The 21,614-nt window shown below is 44.1% G+C and overlaps 1 protein-coding gene across 3 annotated transcripts in view; it reads left to right on the forward strand.

Moving 5' to 3' along the window:
• Window positions 1-21,379, forward strand: part of kif26ab (kinesin family member 26Ab) — a 65,411-nt gene extending 44,032 nt beyond the window's left edge. For 2 of the 3 annotated variants that reach the window (XM_088317418.1, XM_088317426.1), the window contains exons 5-16: window positions 5,673-5,856; window positions 8,525-8,740; window positions 9,630-9,723; window positions 10,809-11,071; window positions 11,818-12,001; window positions 12,497-12,656; window positions 13,349-13,511; window positions 14,514-17,757; window positions 18,305-18,489; window positions 19,127-19,150; window positions 19,240-19,390; window positions 19,464-21,379. In XM_088317418.1, coding sequence (XP_088173544.1) covers window positions 5,673-5,856; window positions 8,525-8,740; window positions 9,630-9,723; window positions 10,809-11,071; window positions 11,818-12,001; window positions 12,497-12,656; window positions 13,349-13,511; window positions 14,514-17,757; window positions 18,305-18,489; window positions 19,127-19,150; window positions 19,240-19,390; window positions 19,464-19,642 — 5,047 coding nt within the window. In that variant the 3' untranslated portion in view covers window positions 19,643-21,379. Of the gene's footprint in view, window positions 1-3,265; window positions 3,981-5,672; window positions 5,857-8,524; window positions 8,741-9,629; window positions 9,724-10,808; window positions 11,072-11,817; window positions 12,002-12,496; window positions 12,657-13,348; window positions 13,512-14,513; window positions 17,758-18,304; window positions 18,490-19,126; window positions 19,151-19,239; window positions 19,391-19,463 lie in introns of those variants that run through there. The other variant, XM_088317436.1, reaches the window with a different exon arrangement.
• The last annotated feature ends 235 nt before the right edge of the window (window positions 21,380-21,614 follow it).

Here is a 21,614-nt window from a genome sequence, read left to right on the forward strand (position 1 = left end):
TACATCCGTCACTGCCCGCTTTAACTGGGATTCATTTATCTCTTTCTAATAAATCTTTGCCTGGAGGTGTTGGGCTTTTTTTCCAGTGTAAACTGACGCTGGAGAGATGACAGACTATGCACAAGCCGGGGGAAGACAGGCAGGCAGTCAGTTCAAATCTTCCATGCTTGGGAGTGATAAGATTCACTCAGCAACAGATAAGGATGTTGATTCTCCCTTTCCGTTTTAACATATCTTGAGCTGCCATCATTTCAAAATGGTTGGAAAGATGTTTTTTGTCTTCTTCTGCTTCTTGGTTTGTGAAATATTGACTTGTGAAATTGAAATACCAGATGTTTGCCGCTTTGTTGAACACTCCAAGGATGAATCTCTGTGTTTATGACGTCGTGGTCTTAGGCATTGTTTGTTTTTAGTGAATTAGGAAAAGGAAGAGGAAGGGAGAAAATAAATGTTTACACTGCTGGTCTCGTGATTGCAGACGAGCCCTCATAAGGAGGATCATAAAGCTCACTACACATCACAACAAAGCTTTGTGTCTTTTCTCCAATGTCTGTTCTCGCCCAGTGTGCCTCATGCTTTGTTTTTATAAACGCAAAGCCGTGCATTTCCTAGCTTACATTAAACGTCTGGTCTGAGTGACTCTTGAGGTTTTTACGATGAATACACATAAGACAGCCAACATGGTGTGAATAACCTCAATGATTTGCTAATGTAAATCCTTACTGGGTGGCCTTTCTCGCTGCTCCAAAGTCTTGGCTGTATCTACTGTATGACTATGTGAACATGTTGTCACGAATGCTGAATCGCCACCGAAGCGTGACATCGGTCGGGCCATGTGGCATCATGGTCATTTGTAGTCTAGCATAGATATGCAGATTTGTCACATATTTGGATCGGAGCCATACCAGTCTGCATTGTTTGAATCTGGTGCATTGTGTGTTGCTCTTCTTTATTTCGTGCTGCATTTCTGTTATTCCCCCGCACATCTTTGGGCCAAGAGGGTGTTTGATCGTGTCAAGGGCAGCCCATCAATAAGACAGTGTGTAGTGATTTTAGCTCAGGGGAGGTTTCCTCCTATTGATTCTCCAAAACACAGCATCTCACCTGAAAGACTAGCGCACATCCTCCTCAGTCAATCCCGAGCATCTGCTGAAATGGCAGTTTGGCAGCCGAGCCGGCTAACAACATGGTTTTGTGAGCCCGTAGAAGATTCCTTTAATAAATCCAGGAGAAATTCGGAATGTCTCCAAATGCGAGCGAGTGGGAAGCATTGTGCTGTAGTCATTATCACTGCACAGTGGTGAGGCTGGCTTGAGCTCAACATTCCCGTCTCCATTCATGAAGAGCCATGCTGGACAGCTAATCAGCTGCACCGCGTGCATGTGCTGTGCACAGTCTGATATCGCGCTCACTCATCTGATCCCTGCATGACTACAAAGGAACAAAAAAGGGAGAATCACCGAAAGGAAATGTCAAGGATAGTAAATGTGGCCAACATTGTAATTAGCTCCACAAAAGGTCTACCTGAAGATCTGTACAGCTGGCGTGGGGGAACACAGACAAATTTGCACAAACCAGGTAATGGGTGCAAGCAACTAATGATTCTCTGGGGCTGAGGAATTTCTCTCGTTAATTTCCCAATGGCTGCAAAGGAGGCTGGCGCCATTCGTGACAGCGGGCAAAAGTGAATCTTTGAAGGGGGGCAGGCCAAACTCTGCTCCTTTCTTCCCCACTGTGCCTCCTTCAGCAAGAGAGGACACAATCCTGATGCTTTTCCTTTTTTTTTTCCTTACAGCCATCATTCTTTTGGGTCATTTCTTTATGCAAGAATCATTATCTGTCCCTGAGGTTTGTTCCGTGGGTGACAGTGATGAAGCTGAAATGCTATCAGAGCACTTCCAATTGTGACCACTCCCAATTATGACGTCATCTCGACATATAACACTTGAAACCTCACTGAGGGACGAAGCATTAGTCTAATAATGATTGCTTCGCCTGTCAATGTGAGCAATGTTCACATTAGTATTGTCTTCCGTGTGGATGCTTGGCAATCAGGATCCAACAGGATACAAGGGAATTGGAAGCATGTGGCAAATCTGGAGGGGAGCGACGACTGCTGCACTTTGAAATAAGCCCCTGAGGCAAATTAAGTTGGACACGCTACAAAACAGCACAGAGAAGCGTGTAGAGGCTTGGAAGAAGCGAAAGGTTACGTGATACATCAAACCGCTTCATTACAATTCCGTGCTCGGCAAATAGGTAGGCAGGGGTCTGGATTTTTTTTTCTACTCTGCTTCCATAGTCAATCCATCCAAGTTCATAAAAGGGGCACTGTGTCAGAAGCGGCAAGTTGCAGAGAGCGAGTGTGTATATTTGTGCTGAATGTTCTTTCATCTGGCAGCACTCACACTCACTCTGTCGGACGCTCTCCAACAAGACTGGTTGGTCGGTGGCCCAGGGAGCTCGTGCTAAATTGGCAGCCCAGGGAATACGGGGCGCTTTCGCCCTGATGCTCGCCCACGCGCAGGCTTTCATTCTCCTTTTTCTACCCTTGACCGTTGACTGACTGCACTCATTCTCACGGTCCAGCATCAATCTGTCCCTCGATGATGTCACTCGTTCAATGCCATCTCGCTTTCATCTAGTCGTAACATTGCTCATTCAGGTTATTCATCTAGTTGCTCTTAAATATATCCTTCCTCATCTGTGCATCTAGTCCTTTTGATTAATAACACCCAGTTGACTATATCCTGCAACAAAGACAAAATACAAATGCATGTAATATAATGGCTAGCCACACCATCATACTCACATGCATGTACTGTAGGCATACTAACCTAATCTGTTTGAAGTGTGGGACCCTAAAAGAAGAGAGGGCTCCTGTGTGCATTAAGTATTCATCTGACGTGCAGTGGGGTGCAGCACTGCATGCGTGTTCGCGCATTGGGGTTATAGGAGCCTGTGTGTGTGTGTGTGTGGGGGGGGGGGGGGTTGTCTGTGTGTGCGTCCGTGCGTGTGTGCGAGCGCGTGTACATGTAGAGAAAAACAGTACTCCCAAATTGCGCCGCCAGCAGCCAGCAATCGAGTGAGCTGACACTCCGTCTGGCTGTCGAAGGGAAAAGGGGATGGGCTGGGGGAAAAGAGAAAGGAGAGAGAGTGTGTGAGAGAGAGAGAGAGAGAGAGAGTGAGAAGAGAGAGAGAGAGAGAGAAAGAGAGAGAGGCATAGCAGGACAGCTGCCACAATTTCTCCGGTAGGAGACGGAGCAAGAGGCAGACCAGGAATTCTTCTCATTCTCAGCCAGCCAGTGGAAATCTTGCAGCCCAGTCAGGCATGCTCATTCCTGCATGTGAGCAGCACAGACTCTGGGAAGGACGTGGTCTTCAGAATCAGCAAGGGGATTAACCACACGGCGTGTGATGTGAATGCAGAATGGATGTGAATGAAGGGGAAGAGCGCAAAACTGTGTGGAGACTGTTGCTGGATTCCTGAATCTTTGGATGGCGGCTGAACTTTTTGGGGGCAGAGAGATGGAAAGCTTTTCGAAGTGCGTTAGCGATGCGTGAAATGAGGAGATGCTCAGTCTCGTCCTGACCCCTCATTTCCTCCTTCCAAAAAGCCCTGCGGACTACCTGCTCCCCCCCCCACTCACCGGGTACTCTTCCTGTTTGCCCATTCTGTCCTACGCCCCCCTCCCCATTCCGTTTCGAGGTTGCCCACACCTCCTCCTCCTTCTCTGCATCGACTTCCCTGTGTGAAATCAGGTGGACCCTCTATGATTGCCATCGGAGTGAAAAGGACCCCTGCGCCCCGGCTGGCGAGTGGCCCCGCCTCGCTCCATTCTTGCCACACTGTGGCGGCTTATAAAATGCTCAAGTAATGGAGAATGCTGACAACACAGACATGGACTGCAAAGTTGAACTTTATCAGGTGTCTATTTGCTGACTATGAGCATCCTCTAGATAATGGATTGGAAAGAGCTGTAAGTATGCGACAAAGCATTCCCTTTAACTTTATTTCATTTCCTGTAGATATGAGCAGATTTCAGTCTGACACCTTTTCTTTATTGATCGTTCATTCCAAATTGCACTCGAATCAGCGTCATCGCCTCAGTGTTGGCAGTGAACAGGTGGACAAGCTGCCTGAGCCTGTCCTCACAGCTTATCCTCCGTTGACTGATCATGACCAAGAAAGAGAGCTGAGGGGCGCGTTAGCGAGAGAGGAACTGACAAGTCGTTCAATTTCCTTTTGCGTTTCCTGTGCATTTGTTGTTTGGGTAAAAAACAAAAAAAAAGCGATAAATCACATTTGTGCTTCCTTGCAAGTACATGTGCTGCAGTTTTGACGCGCGGCGTGAATTAAGCCTGAGGTTGACCGTGTTTGATTGTGAAAACACCACACTGCACTACAGTTTCAAATCAATATCTGCATCTTTGTATTTCCTGTTGCTTATTGATGATTGATGACATATCTCATAGCTGAAGCAGAACGAGGGGTGCACGATGGGGTACATTTATCTTGACTCAATGGGCTGCACAAATGTGCACTGCATAAATCCACATGTGCTCCGGTGTATTTTCAACCGTTCTTTCATTTCACCTCACGTTCACCTACACCGCCATCATTTTTTTCATCCACACAATCCAGCCGGCATGCTCTCACACATCAGCAACTCCCCGGGGAGAACCTCCTCCTGTAGCCCTCTTGGATGCAATAATTATTCCATCAGCCGGCAGCGTGTTCCCTGATTGTGCTCAAGGGCTGTCGCTGCAGGGGGGCGTACAGTGTCGAGGCGAGGGATGAGGGGGTGTTGAGAGGGAGGGGAGGGGCGGTGGTAGTTGTCACTCCGAGACTCAGGGAATCGGGGCGGGGGGGGCGGTGTTTTTGGTCAACGGCCCGCCCAGTTCTGTCCGGTGGATTCCTGAGAAGGACTAATGGGGCTTGCTTGTTGCTTTTCATACACGCTTGTGTTGCTTCTCCCATGTGGCCTCCCAACAGCAACTAGAGTACAGACAATTTCATTGAGTTTTAGAAGTATTATTTTTTTCAGATGGGATATTAGGTGATCCGAGCAGATTCCATACCCAAGTTTGGCTATATTCCCTGCAGAGATATAGCAAGACCGAAAGAAGTTGATGAGCCAGTCTCAGTTGAACGTGTCTGACTCTCACTAAACAGCGGACAACAATTAGAGGACTTTCCAGAATGTGGTTTGTGTTACTTGGTTCGGATAAGTTAAAAAAATAAAATCTGCATGTTCCGCTTTGAATTAGAAGACAGGAGGATATTATGTGTTGTAATTGCCTCAGAGGAGAGTCTTCCAATTGTCGTTATTGTTCCTTTTCCTGTGAAAGGTGTGCGTTTGTTTGTTTTAGATAAAAATCAATGCTCTTCGCAGTTATGTCAATAGTACACAAAGATCCCCTGGGGGGGAGCAAAATATAAGAATAGACTCTGAAGAAGACGAATGACTATTTGAGTCTTTGTAATGGATTTGTTTGAATTTGTTCTCTTGGGGAAACGAGAGAACTTGTTGGCCTTCTGCGTATTGCGCAACATATTTTGTCTCCTGTAGTAGAACACTTTGTAAAATGTTGAGCTATACTTTTGCCTATTTTACGTTTTTTTTTTCTTTTTGGGGAATATTACATTCAGTGTTCTTGTTTCCTTGCAGGGCAGCTCAGAAGCTGAACCTGTCCTCCAAACGGAAGAAGCAGCAGCCTTCCCTGGTCCACCCACAGGAGCCGTCCATCTACCCCACCAACTTCAGTGGCATCCTGCAGGTGTCGCCCCCTCCTGCCCCACCATGCCTGCTCCGCGCCGTGTCCAAAGTGAAAGAAAACCCAGGGATGGGCAAGGTGAGCAATCACACACAATGAGGGCCAATTTAAGGCAAAACTTTTGCCTGTTCAAACTTATTCTGGTTGGCTGAGTCGAGACACACTGGACAACATGGTACAGGCAGTTTACTGTGGCCCAAACATTCTCATTCTGATAAGCCTGCAGGAATGTCATGAATCCACTCATTTGTGAGACCAGCATTCCACTCACTGCATAGATTAAGAGGGTGGCAAAAGACGACTATAGATGTATCAACAACAGGTTTTCTATTTCCATGTTAGCTCTACTGTGCACCGACGAAAGCCAAACTGGTAGCGATTGAGCAGGCATTAAAGTAAGCTGCATAAACACATCACTCTTCCTCTGTGGTTTATTGGCTATTGTTTGTGTGAGCTGGCGTCCTGTATTTATAAAACAGAAGTCCCCGAACAAGATTCGGTCCCACCTGGGTAGGAAGCGCTTGCTCTTTTGTGCCAGGTATCCAGACAGTCGGGCCATTTATTGTGAATTTCCCAGTGAGACACACTAAGTCTGTGTTGTAAACAAGCCCAAAATTGTGGTAAACTGTGCATCTGTGCACCTGAAGGGGTTGTTTCCACAGAGGTGATTAACATTTTTGGCATTGTTTCAAGTGTATAACGATGAGTTATAATCTAAAGTGATTGCATTTTTTTTCTCTTTTTGACCAGCAGTCTTTCAATTGTTGATTGACTAAGTAATAATAATAGCAGTATCCACTAACTTTCACCTTGCTTGGCCCTCTTTTAAATTGTTTCGTTGTGTGTCATGGCAAAAGTGGGTCACATCTACTTTTGACTTCGGCACTGTGTTGATTTGGGGATTGCCAAACCACTCTAATGGACTGGATGGGGGCTCTAGGAGCAGCAAACCAGCGGCCATTAGCACAGTCGTCAGAGGTGTGAAAGTAGTGGAGCCATTCCTCTGTGGCCTCAAGCATGCGCTCTTTGCCAACATAAATATAGCTGAAGCATTTGCTTGGCTGGTAGCCTCCATGTGAGATGCTGCAGTTACGTGGAAGCACTCTTGAAATGTCACAGCAAATGTGCATATGTTGAGAATATTACGGGTCAGTCATGGCAACAGCTCCCCTGCTGAATGGAAGAAATGCTCTTTACAAGAAAGTGATTGCTGAATTGTTTTAGAGCGCTGGTGCCTGAATGGGAAGTAGTATTTAGTTATCCGTAGGCTTTTGTGCAGGTTTAAAGGGGAAGTCAACCCCCCAAAATTCTTGTCAATAAAATGTTTAATGTACAATCACTAGTCTAAACATGGCAGCCTGATTAATATTGCAATTTTGGAATAGGATTTAAGCAGCAAAATCCACCCGTTTTTAGCCATTTTGTCACTTTCGTCCACTAAAAATGACGTCACAGTTGCTTAGAGCTCAGGAAACGACCAATCACGACACACGTTTTCTGAAGCAGAGCTGTGATTGGTTGTTACCTGAGCTCTGAGCAACTGTGATGTCATTTTGAGATAAATGACAAAATGGCTGCGCCCTGTGGTGGATTTTACTTAATTCATATTCCACAAACCCAATATTAATCAGAATACTGTTCCGGCCAGTACGCTTGCATATAAAATATTCTTGAAAAGAAAATTTTTGGGTTGACTTATCCGATAAAGACTCCTGCCAAACTGATCCAAAAGTCATCTAGAATGATGCCCACAATCCTCTCCAGCTGGGCATCACTTTCCACATCTCCAAGTGCCTTCCACTTCCCTTCCAAGTCGCTAATTGACTCCACCCTTCAAATGAATGAGTATTCATTTCACTTTAAAGCTGTGCAGTAACCACAATTGGCCTTAAAGTGAATTGATGCTGAAAGAAACAGTAAAACTTGGATGGCAGTACTGCGGCACAACTGGTTTATGCGTGTGGGGGTTGGGGGGGCGGTTTGTCACACACAGTGGTGTACAGGCTGCCTTGCATAAATGGGCGACGCCCACTGACGTTATATACTTTTCAAGAGTAGCAGCAGGAATTACTGCTTGTTATACTAAACTGGCAACCCTCACCCATTGTAACCATGGTGATTAGGCATATAACATCCCTCGTGGTAATATAGCGGTTGGACATGATGGCGGCCTATAGAATGTGCTAAATGTGCACCCTAGGAAGAGTGAATAGGTGCTATGAGGGGATTATGCGTGTGCACTCCCATGCTGGTGAGCTTCCCCTCGTCCAGAAAACCCCCCCGCCGGAGCGCTAATCCTCTCGCATGGCACTCGCTTCACACATTCATCCGCACCACTCTATGCCTTGACTTTCAATGCACACCTTGCCGCCTCGCGCTGACACCATTAGGCATTAGGCTGACCTGCCGGGTTTGCCAGTCAATGTTGGATTGAGTGTTTCCATGGAAACCTTCGCTGTCCATCAACCTTGATTCAGATGACGTGATGTTAATGCACAAAGCTTTCCTTTTGGCGCCTGAGCTATATTCAGAATGCCTATGTAATTTATTCTCTTTTGTCAGCACTCAAAGCAAAAAGATGGTCAATGTAGCCTGTAATTTTTCTCCTTGTGTGGTAAAACTGAAAATATGTTCTTGCATCTCCCTGTTTTAGTGGAGTCAGGCCATTTTTCATGCTTTGTTATTTGCTTTATAATTAAACCTGTCCTTTTATCTCCCTTGCAATTTGTTTCACTCTGGGCTCCAGGTCAAAGTTATGATGCGTATTTGCCCATCTTTGGAGGCGACAGACTCGTCAGAGTCTCAGTCCTTCTTGAAAGTGGACAGCAGGAAAAAGCAGGTAACCCTCTACGATCCCGCATCGAGCCCGCCACACTCAAGTTCAGGACACAGACGCTCCGCCACTGTTGCTGTCCCAAAGATTTTTGCCTTTGATGCAGTTTTTACCCAGGACGCCTCACAAGTAAGTGCATATGTCATTGTGCGTGTGTCTGAACTGTTTCCGAAGGTGTCGTGTGGCGCTTTATTCTCTCAAGGGTATAGGAACGTCTTAATGTGACAGGGAGTGGCCGGGGGCTTAAAAATGCCGCTCTTGGGTCAGGGGGCACGTTTACCACTGTGGGCCTAACAGCTGGGCCTTTTAAGCCCTCTGGGGAATGGTTTGAATCCACTCCAGTTATATCTAACCTCACTGCTATATCTAATCGCAGCCCCTTGGGAAGCATACCCACTGACATGAAAGACAAAAGGTTAGACACATACGGTGGAGGACTTTGACACCATCTGCGCTGAAAACACGCACAATTGTCATGCAATTTACACTCTAAAAGTTCCCCACGCTGCAGGGAACTTTTAATAAATCCAAGTGCAAAGCATCATTACTCAAGATAGACATCACCTCTGTAATGGAGAGAGATGCTTCATCATTCCCTCTACTTGCAACAAGTGTTTGCCTAAGTAAGCGGCTGATAGTTTAAGCCTAAAACGTTTTCACTGCAGAGCTGAGGCCAACATGCTCAGATGGTGCCGCTGGGACTGCACTGCTGGTGGCTAACTGTATCAGCAAGCTGCTGTGCTGTTAGAAGCCTTGTTTGCTGTATGATGTATGGGAAGGGGGGCGTCTGCTGCACGAGCGCTGCCCCGGAGGGCCTATACTAAAACAAATTGAAAAAATGAGTAACGCGTTAAAACATGCATACACGGCAGAGCAGTGAAAAATACTGCAGCCGTTCACAAGATTTGGTTAACCGATGCCAAATAAATGTTCATTTAAAAGCCTACTTGTTGATGTATTGTGGGCTCCTTTGTGGCTGTAAATTGGTTTGAGCGTTGGATTTTTTTTTTTTCCACAGGCTGAGGTGTGCTCAGGTACAGTAGCGGAGGTCATACAGTCAGTGGCGAATGGCGCAGATGGGTGCATTTTCTGCTTCGGACAAGTTAAGCTTGGTAAGCCCCCCCCCACACACACACACTTAAAAGTAGGGCTGAATGATATTGAAAAATTATATAGTTTACATTTTTTTTTCTCTCAATATTGCAATTGCACTTTTTGCCTTTACTTTTTCCAAGCTCATTTTAGCATTCATTTTTTTTAACTCCTAAGCAATATATATAACCTGCATTACAATATGTGATGCATGAATGCTTTGGTGCCGTGCGTTCGGCTTATGCTAAAATAAACGTAAATGAACAGCAAAGACAGGTTATTTATCAACTTTAATGAGAGATTTTAGCTAGAAAAAAACTTGGAATCTTTAACTATGATAGTTTTTCAAAATTCAGCCTAACAGGTGTGCCATAAGCAAAAGCCAGCACAATAAATACCCCTCCATCACGGAGGTCACGTTCACATCCCAGCATTAAGGTAAATCCGCGATATACAACCAAGGCATGTTATTGACTACACTTACATTTTTATTTTAAAGTATTTCAAGATACTTCTAAAATGATAGAAACATTTTCAAACATGTATAATATATAACAACAGCAAAATTATAAATAAGTCATATTGTACAGTGTAACAACCTGTACTCACAACAACTCCCAACGACATTGATGATGATGAGGCTGCTGAAAACAGTACATTCCCATTTTATGTGTTGAAATTGACCTTCATTCGAAAATTCCATATTTATCACGATGCCACTGCGCTATCATAACATTACAGCATGGGAAGCACGGACGTGACCAGCAAGGCGAGGAGCACGCTGTGCGTCTGACAACCGCCAAAAGCGATTCTCTGATTAGCTCATCAGCACATATGGGTATTTTCTTCATGAGGCATTGGATTTAAACTCAAATGTATGCTATAAAATGTAGGCAATCAATGAAAATACTAAATTAATAACGCAAAAAAAACTGGGACCGCAAATTGCCTTAACTTTGCAATTTTAAAGATGCATTCTACTGCATTGACCTCAACTCCATTATTTCCCCAAAACAATTCCTTGCCCAATGATATTATATCTTTCTCGCCAATTTTTTTTTTTCTGTCCATAATTAATAATATAATTATTCTGCTCTCTTCACAGGAAAGACATACACTATGATTGGCAAAGACAACTCCACTCAGACCTTAGGTGTTGTACCCTGTGCCATCTCCTGGCTCTTCAAGCTCATCAACGAACGCAAGGAAAAGACGGGCGCACGCTTCTCTGTCCGGGTGTCTGCGGTGGAAATCTTCGGGCAAGAAGAAGAACTGAAGGACCTGCTGTCTGAAGTATCGACGGGAAACCAGCAGGAGGGCCAGTCGCCAGGCATCCATCTCAGAGAGGATCCCATCTGTGGCACTCAAGTAAGAAACGGCCAACATTTGTAGTTTCTCTGTGGCTTTTACAAAATCTCTGTTGGGAAATAGTGGCATTGTTCCTTGCAGGAACATCCGCCTTCAAAGGGGTTTGGCTGATTAGATTTTTTTTTTCTCTCAGATATTGTTGTCAGTTGTACTCGAGCATATTTGTCTATAGTTCCACTAAAGCCATCGGTGCCTTATTGATGTCTTTCAACTTACCTTTGCATTGACTCTCGTGTCAGCATCCATCAGCATCTACTACGTGTGTGTGTGTGTGTGTGAGCACTTCGAAGCACAATAGAAGTATTATTGGGGGATGGTGTCGGTTTGAAAAGCCACTCACAGGTGTTGCTGTCAGATGTTTGGGTGAATGTGTATGTGCCCCCACTTCAAAGACAGCCAGCTCTTCTTCCGCTTTCCTTTCATATTTCCTCTCTTTCACTGTCTCATCCAACTTCATCATCATCACCCCATCCATGGTGAAAGACTTACCTCTGCTTCCTGCTGCACCATTACCTCTGCTAATCGTCATCCCTCTGTGCACATATATGCCGTTTTAAATACCTCTGAGGCTTGATCTAATGGGCAAAAATGTGTGCTGACGTCCAATTAACCAGCTCCCCTTTGCTACCGTCCTTCCTCTTCCGGGCCACTCTTTTTTTTCAAGCATCAAGTGTTTTTTTGTTTTTTTTTTTGCTCACCATATCCTTTTTTTATGAAACCCTCATCTCCACCACACCCATTTACAGCTTCAGAATCAGAACGAGCTTCATGCCCCGACGGCTGAAAAGGCGGCCTTTTTCCTGGATGCCGCCATAACGGCCCGCAGCACCAGCCAGCCCAACGCAGATGAGGAGGAACGACGAAACTCGCATATGCTCTTCACGCTGCACATCTACCAGTATCGCATGGAGAAGAGTGGCAAGGGAGGAAGTTAGTGTCATTTCTTTACAATACAATTCACAGGCACAGGGTTTCCCTTTTTTTTTTTAATTCCAATTCGATATGTTCACAAGAAATGTGCATAACATTGACATATAGCTCACTGTGTGCAAAATATGATAAGAAACACAGATGGAGACAACTCATATGAACTTTTGCATGATTGAAAAAAATAGCCCACAACCCACTCTGGGACTTATTTGGCAACGTTTGTCACAAATTTAAGCAGCAATTTCTTTCCAGTAACTCATTATTTTATATGGTTTATTGGTGTTTCGTAATTAGAATTCATAATGTAGTCTCCTTGTTTGTGTGAGTCACACATCGTTTTTATGCGATCCACATCTGGGAGAAGTTTGAATCACTTCTCATTGATAGCCAACAGGTCAAGTCTGGCCTCTTCTCGTCAATTAACGGCGTGTAAGGATCTTTGCAGACATGTCTGTGTTTTCCTCAGTCTTTTTCCCTCTGACGTTTGCCCTTTAGTGTCAGGTGGGCGGAGCAGACTACACCTCATCGACCTGGGGAGCTGTGAAAAAGTCTTGAGTAAAAGTCGAGACGGAGGGGGCGGAGCGTGTCTGTCACTGAATGCGTTGGGAAATGTCATCATGGCTTTGGCGAATGGAGCCAAACACGTACCTTACAGGTGTGGCTCCTCTATTACTCACAGACGCCATGCAAAGTTTATGTCATTGTATCAGATAAGGCCCTGCGTTTTCCATGATCATGTGTCACGTCGCGTTTTTGTTTGTTTAGTTTGTTAAGTTAGCTTCTGGTGACAGTCTTCACTGCAGTTGACTTGTAGTATAGCCATTATGTTAAAACAATTTTTGTCGCAGGCCACATTGTAGTTATGGTTTCCTTCGGAGGGGTGTCAGGACTGTGAATACAAATAATATGACATGATCACCTAATTTTACATGTACAACAAATTCATGAATAAATACTTTTTTTTAAAATTTGAGGTGTATAAATTTTTTTTATTAAATATTATCACATTTATTTAAAGGAGGGTTGGTAACAAAAAATACCTGCATCATTTTTAAAAGTGAAGACAATTTGCAATTTGTGTATTTCAGCGAGAAACATGAAGTCGATACCCATAATTGGCTTTTGTGGGCCATATAAAAGAATGTGGCGGGCCAGATCAGGCCCCCGGGGGGTTCAATTTGACACCTATGTATTAGTATTATACCAAGTGTGGATATTTTAATGTTACTTTGAAAATGAATTTCTAATAGTTCGCCTTGGAGCGATTTTTATAAAATGATGTCAGCTCACTTTATTGTCATTGAAATTCATGACAGTATTTATGACGGTGTTAATGTTCCCCTGCAGGGACAGCAAACTGACAATGTTGCTGAGAGAGTCCCTCGGCAACATCAACTGTCGAACCACCATGATTGCCCACATCTCTGATTCTCCGGTTAACTTTGCCGACTCACTCACCGCCATTCAACTGGCATCCCGCATTCATCGCATGAGGAAAAAGAAATCAAAGGTACCAGAACCACTTCATTGCCAATCAAAATATTGATAGCAGCAGTAATGAACTGATTCTGTTAATGAGATTCCAGGTAGCAAAGAACATTTTCAAGCCATTTACATTATTCAACAAAATACTATGCCTGCTGTCAGATAACTAATCAGTGCTTATTGTCATACCGCATTACGCAATTGAAATTACAAAGTCTATCTTCCATGTTCCATGCCACAACTTCATTCTTCCTCCAGTAATTCTGCAGCTATTAAGCAAATTAATGTGTAAATGCCGCCCCAAATGAAAGATTATCAGTGCAGTAACTCCATCGGTAGTTTTTCCCTGCTCCTCAACACATAATCATGAAATCAATACCACTGCCTAAGGCATTGGCTAATGCATTTCTTTGTATTAGGGAAATATATGCGCAAGTTAATTAGGCAAAATGACAGCATACATTTATTCAGTTACAGTTCCAGGCATGATTACAATGGCAATTCATTTTATTGACATTCATTTCTCTGTGATTATTGATGTGCACTTTTAACCTGACTGATAATTGCACAGGAATTAATTTTGGCTCAATCTTGCTTTAAGACTGACCGAATTTTTGGAATTAATATGCAGTACTATTCAACTGGTTTCATCAGATCAGATTACAGGCTTAGTATTACTGTCATTCTTTAACAGGGGTCCCCAAAAAGTCTTAAAAGTTAGTGAATCTAAAAACAAGGCTTTAATAGGTAATACAAAGGCTTAAATCAATCTTTCAGGAAGTATTAGAAAATGTGAACACGTGAGTTCAAATTTCGAAATAAATTAACATTTTTAAACAAATATTTTTCCGAATGACTCGGATCGCGAAAGTTAAACCAACAAAACAGGGATCTGGTTTTAGTCAGGAATCTTAAGAGCAGATGCAAGTAATTTAAATACTGTAGTAACTTTGGTCAAAGAGAGATATGGAACATTGTGAAGTTGGTGTTAGGAACCCCATTTAATGCGCTTGTGTTTCATTTCAAGTATGCATCCAGTTCTTCTGGAGGGGAAAGTTCCTGTGAAGAAGGGAGGATCCGTCGACCACCTCACCTCAGGCCTTTCCATCCTCGGACTGTGGCCCTAGACCCGGATCTACCCTCTCTGCTCAGTGACCCAGACTACTCTTCCAGTAGTGAGCAGTCATGTGATACTGTCATTTATGTGGGCCCTGGTGGAGCTGCGATCTCAGACAGGGAGCTTAGTGACAATGAAGGCCCACCTGCTTTTGTTCCCATCATCCCTTCCTTGAACAAGAAGAGGACAGCAAAGGAGGGTCCCTCAGACAGAGACCAATTCTTTAAATGCAACACATTTGCCGAGCTGCAAGAGAGACTGGAATGTATAGACGGTAGTGAAGAACCTACAGCATTTGTTGGTGAGGGCAAACGAAACCAAGCAAGCCCCAAGACGGACAAATCTAAGGAGAGCGCAAGCTCTGTTTCACCAAAGACTGTTGCATGTGTGACTTGCAACCAAGATGGCACCTCACCCAAACAATCTCCTAAATCAATTGCCGTACAGCCGTTTTGCAGTCCTGGGTCTAAATCCAAAGTGGACATTTCTGAAAGGCAAGGCATACCTGCAGAAAGAAAACAACCAGAAAGTGTCCCAAATATATGCAGAACCAGTGCTGATGGTGAGCGGAATTTGGTTTCCGAAAACAATGTTGATGCTGAAAAATTGCCAATGGCTGCAACAGCTCATCCTGAACCAGTTGTAAGGGAGAAGATCTACTTCAACAAGAAAGCTTCTCGCAAGGAACATTCAGAAAAGGCGGAACGATCCAACACCAGAATGCCCCCGGTAGGAATGAGTCACCAAGCTGTGAAAAGGAGGGATCCTTGTATTTCCCCAATTCTCCGAGCTCCAATGGAGGTTTGCCAGGTGAGCTCCACCTTGCAGGATAGGTGTTTTGATCGGGACATCCTGAGAGCTACTGTCACCTTGCAGCAGCCTGTGGAACTGAATGGAGAAGACGAGCTGGTGTTCACTGTGGTAGAGGAGCTGTCTATCGGCAGCATTGTTGATAAGGGCCGGCCGTCCAGCATTATCAGCTTTAACAGTGATTGCTCTCTGCAGGCCCTTACCTCTGGCTCCAGACCTGTCAGCATTATTAGCAGCATCAATGATGAATTTGATGCCTACACATCATCTGTTGGGGGAGCTGAGTTAAATGTTGAAATGGTCACACCGCTACAGGAAGGAGCAATGGAGTGTGTACATAGTCGGGGTTCATCTGTCAGCTCTTGGCTTAGTGAAGTTAGTGTCTGCACCCTGGAGAGTGAAGGGGCTCAAACTTCTGATGTCTTCCTTCCATCAGACAAGAACATGGGACCAGAAGCCACCATACATTTTGACTCCCTTGACATGTGCCATTCTGTATCATCAACTAGAGATGCCAAGAATTCATTGAATGACAGTGGATTTAGTTTTTCAGAACAGGACAGTGACAGCAATGCCTCAAGCAAACTATCCTTGACAAAGTTCCCTCCATCTCCTGAGTCAACCAAAGCATCCCTCAGATTACCTTCTAAAATAACAAAAGCTCATTCGCTAAGCTCCACACTTTCGCAGAGTCACTCCATGATTCACTCCAGTCTTCCAAGGAAGGTCAAACCTACCTCATCCATCCCCAGCAGTGGCAGTAGCAGCAACAGCAGAGATCCACTAAGGCAAGACGCCAAACAGGAAAATTCCTGGCAGCGCACAGACAACCTTCCACAAGCGCAACCGATTGTGCCCACCAGCAGGTTTGTCAGAACCCCTCCCAGTGGTATTGCCTCTAGCAAAGTATCCAACAACTGTAACAGTGCACCTCGACCATCCAAGGTACATGGGTCTACCTCATGCCAAAGAGTGGTTGATGGGTGTGAGAAGTCTGCCAGTAAAAAATCTGATCCTCCGAGCAGAATGCCTCAGCTAAGAAGAGGTGCCACCACACTCGGAACAGTCCCCGTCATCCATTCCTCGACGGATTACAAGGGAACCCAAGATGTTGCGGCAGACACAAGCCTTAAATTCTCCTCTCTCGGTAAAAACAACAAGGCTAACTCACAGAAATCAAGTAATCTACCCAGACCCGGTTGCATATCCCCGCCTCCACCGCCAGTAAGAAAGTCCAGTCTCGACCAAAAGACCAAGATCCTTCTACCCCAAAGTGCCTTAAAGTCAGCCTATGGGGAGGCAGGTAGGAACATTGGGGCAAGAACAGGAGGATCAGAGGATGAGCTTGAGGTTCGCCACAGAGGCGACTCCATTAATTTCAAAACCTCCAGCCTAAGAGCTGACCATAGCCATGTCAAAGTTACCTCAAGTCTGAAGGCAAGAGGAACAAGAGGTGAAGCTGGGCATCACTACGGTAGTCAGATGTCCTTGGAGAGGTGTGACAGTTTGTCTCTGTCCAGCCCCCGAGCCGGGCTTAGTCGGGAAAATAGTGGAGCAAGTCTGGGCAGTAGCAGCAGCAGCAAGATTGGTAAATCCATTCCAAGATTTGGTATTCCTAATTCATCAAGTTCTCCTATCGCTACCTCTCCATCATCCCCAGGTGGAGGAACTATAAGCAAAACAGGCCAGGTCAAAGCATCTGGAAACCCTCGAACACTGGGATCACTCAATAGCAGTAAGGCACGCTCATTGTCCGCCAACAGTTCCAAAGGTCTAAGTTCCTCCACCAAATCTTTGGCCACTGCTGTCACTAGAAACAGCAATGCCAACCTTCCTCCATCAGGCAGGTCATCGGCTCCTCGCACCGCTGCCGCTGTCAGTAGTAAGCCTGGGAGAGGGACTATCATGGGCACAAAGCAGGCCGTACGAGCCGCCAACAGCCGGGTGAGTGAACTGGCAACTGGTAGCATATCAGGCAAGCACGTGAGAGTTTCCGGAGATTCGGACAGCGGTAACGACAGCGGCGTGAACGTGGGTGATGACAAATCCCCGATAGCTATACTACCCTCCCCGTACAGCAAAATTACAGCACCCAGACGGCCCCAGCGATACAGCAGTGGTCACGGCAGTGACAACAGTAGTGTGCTGAGTGGGGAGTTGCCTCCAGCAATGGGCCGCACTGCTCTCTTCTATCATAGTGGCGGCAGCAGCGGATACGAGAGTATGATTCGTGACAGTGAAGCCACAGGGAGTGCTTCCTCTGCCCACGACTCAATGAGTGAGAGTGGCATGTCATCTTCGGGCAGAGCAAGGAGCTCCAAATATCCCAAAAAGAGAGCAACTGGTGAGAAACTGATGAAATGAATGATACTGTTTTACCCATGTTGAGAAAAGTAAAAGTAAACTTCCAGGATTTTAATATAGCAATGTTGCCTGGCGTTCATGCCCCATTGTCGAGAAATGCTCTGTTTCCGCTCCTTTCCATTATCCTTTCTTATTCAGTTGTAAATTGGTATTTCATTGTATTTTCTTTCCCTCTGATTCCGCCCCATGAATTATTCATGTATATATGGGAAAACCGGTGATGAATGTTTCGCAAAAAGACGACTCAAACTGTGTGATGATCACGTTAGATGAATTGAACATGAGCGCGGGGGACCTAGTTCCATTTTTTTAGACCATTACATACAAACATTGGAATTCGGGGCTTAAACGAATCTCAACCATAGCCATGTACAATATTTTCCCATTTGTGAACCTGCAACATAGTAAGTCATGAAAATCCTATAAATATGCAACCACCAGCGCTAGACCAGCTTTGCATCATTTGTAACTCATACATATTTACTCACAGACAAATACTAAATGGATGCTTTTGCGTCCTTTTGCAGGTTTTCAGAGAAGACGCCTTATTCCAGCGCCCCTGCCAGATACCTCTTCCCTGGGCAAGAAAGTAGGCACAGCAGGCCAGTGGGTCGACTTGCCCCCAACACTGAAAGAGCCGTTTGAAATCAAGGTCTATGAGATTGACGATGTGGAACGCCTTCAGAGAGGACGTCAGGAACAAGCTGCAGAGGTGCGTGGCGGGTCATTCCTGACATGGTCTACATTGTGCTGCATCTTGCCGACCTTGTCATGGATCATGTCGCGTCTGGCGCTCATGAAGCTCCCTTGCTAAGCCTTAGCAGTATTTTGCATCTACAACAAGTTGTGGGAATGTCTTAGCTGACTTCTTCCCACTTGCTTTTTAAAGACCAAGACAGGAATAACATGTCTCAGACGTCTGACCTTCAGTCAGCTGAGTGGCAAATCCCCGAGTGGAAATGTCAGTGCAGAGAGCCTACAAGCTCCGAATTTTGACTCCTCGGGAATGTCAACAGTTCTGGAGGCAATTACTAACAGGCTTTAAAAGATATATGGACTGTTCAAGAGTGAGGATAATGAAATTGTGAGGAACGGTGGAAGAATGTGCAATGAAGAGGAGGCTCAATCAGCTCGCCACTCATCGCTGATTGCCTTTTATAGCTGCTCTTCTGTGGCTCATTGACTGCTCCCATAGGTTTAGCACAGCCACACAAAGATGTGTTAACTTCTTACGTTTGATTTGCTTTTAATGAGTGGACACATTGCAATAATAAAAAAATGATTAGCACACTTCAGTCAATATTAATTATGTTCAACAGTGTAATGTTTTTCTCCCTTCTCATTTTCAGCAACCATTTCACGATGTTGACAAGGTGAGAAAACATTTGGCTGTATATTCTCTGCAAATTAATTGAGCTTTTCCATCAATATGCATATTGAAGCAATTATTATGGTCCCTCAGGGCTTGTTGTATTTTAATAATAAGTTGAAGATGTTGGAGAGAAGACAACAGCAAGTAAGGGAGTTGAAATCAAAGCATGAGGTGTTGATGGAGGAGCTGGAGGACACCAAAGCCCGGCTGATGATGGATCCCAGCAAGTGGACTGGAGAGTGTAAGTCTTTTTTTTTTTTTTTTTGGCTTATAGCTAAATCAACATCTGAACTACCGATGTTTTTTGTGAACAGTTGAAGTGGACCCAAGTTTGGATAAAGAATCTCCAGAATACCTGGATTACTTGGAGCGGGTCACAGAGGAGCTGGAGTTTTGCGTCAACTTGTGCAAGTCACGCGTCATGATGGTGACCTGCTTCGACATCAGCACGCAGGCCGCCGCTCACGAGGAACTCCGGGAAGTTGAAGTCTGAGGACGAACGGAAGTTGATGGAAGTGAGGAAGTGAAAGGATGTTGAAATGTAGCAGCCACTTCAAGGATATTTCTGCCATGAAGAATGCCAAGTTGACAAAAAGGCGTCTCTTTGTGAAAACAGGAAATCGTAACCACATTGCTAGAGTGCCTCGTTGTCCAGGACATGTTAGAATGCAGTGAAACGAAACGTGAGCACAAATGCATAGCAGTGGCCATCACATACTCTCACTCAAGAGTCAGTGAACACCTGGAAGTGCCTTTATTAAAATTGTTTCATGTCATTGTTTTTCATTTGGTGCCGGCATATCTATAAACCTAAGCAAACCCTGAACATATTGCTTTTAAGAACAAATATTTTATATTGCATTGTAAAGTGTATTTATGATCATGTGGTGTGTAAAAAAAAAAAAAAATAAATCTCATTGAAGGGGTAGAAATAAAGAGGGGGGAAAAAAGAAAAAGCAATAAGCTAATGTTATTGCGCGCCCAGACTTTGCCTTTTCTCTTGTTTGAAACCTCAGTCAGCATTTTCGTCTTGTTCATTCAGCCTCTTGCGCCTTACGTTCACTTTTGTAGTTTTCTAAATCTTCAAACTGGACTGTGTTTTCTCATTCACAATGCATTTGCTCTCATCCCCCTTCACTTGCCAGCAGAATACTGCAAGGTTGACTGAATGTTTTTTTTTTTTTTGGCCCTCCAGTTGCCTTGCTCACAACAAGTCTCAGTGGATGCACGAAGGTAGAGCAGCAGTTCCGTATATCTTTCGCTGCCCAAAACGAGATGTTAAGCCAAAACATATCAATCTGAGAGCCACTGTGATGGACAGTTAGTGTTAGTTGGCCTTGGTGCCTCCACATGTGCCCATGCCATGGTTTTCTATACAAGCCTACAATGAGAAAAGCATCATGAATTGTTACACTGACAGGAAATGGGGATCTGATTATACAATGAGTAAAAAAATATAGGATGAATACAACTAAAAAGAGGCCCAGAGGAGAAAGCACAAATAAGCATTTTGTTGATTTTTCTTGTTGTTTTTAATTTGTTATAGGCGAGCCTCAGCTCTATGCATTCCACTTTTTACTGAAACTACTGTCTCACTATCAGCACTGACAGCGGCACACGTTGGACTCTTGCCCTGGACTATTTTTTTTTATTATTATTTTTTTAATTTAGGCAACCTTTAAAAGAAATGGCATAAAACTACTCCACTCCACCATTGATCGAGTTTCTAGTGAAATTATGCTTCAAGTACAAACAAATGATGTTGATAGTAGCAATCTGTATGTCATCTAAGATGATCACTGGAAATTATTGTGAACAAGCAACTTTTTCTTTTTTTGGGGGGGGTGCATTTTTTCTATATAATAATAGGAATTTGTTTACATTCTTCAACTAAGATGTCCTCTCTCAGGCCCACTCTGAAAATGCTGCATGAGATTTTTTAATCATTTTTTTAGTAATGATTTCTACTCCATTTTTACCATTCAAATTTTTTACAATAACTTCACTTTTCACTAATGTGGGTTTAGGCTTATGAATGAAAAACCTATAGAACCAAACCGAGACCTTTTTCCAAGAAATTATTTTATGTAAGGTCATATTTCATATCGAAACCCATATTTTCGAATATCTTTGTTTTTGTATAGGATTTTCAAAACCTGTGTATAAATGTATGATATGGCAGCTTGTGTTTTACTTTTGCAGTATCTGTGAATAAAATACTTCTTGATGATCCAGACTTTTATTGTTTTTGGTTCCGTATTCTCCCGTAAATCTTTTACATGGCTCAGTTTGCTTACTTTTCATATAAATGTATTCTCCCGTCCAGACTGCTGTTGAGACACTTACCTTGCTTAAGTAGGGAATAACTGTGCAAACACCAAAGAGGTGTGAGTGATTTTTGGAAAAATTTAATTCAGGCAGGCTGTAAAACATTCAGTATAGAGTTTTCCTGAGTTGAATTTTTA

The sequence above is a fragment of the Idiotropiscis lumnitzeri genome, chromosome 1, assembly GCF_059441095.1.
Source record: "Idiotropiscis lumnitzeri isolate Australia: NSW breed Sydney's pygmy pipehorse chromosome 1, RoL_Ilum_1.0, whole genome shotgun sequence".
Classification (NCBI taxonomy): Eukaryota; Metazoa; Chordata; class Actinopteri; order Syngnathiformes; family Syngnathidae; genus Idiotropiscis; species Idiotropiscis lumnitzeri.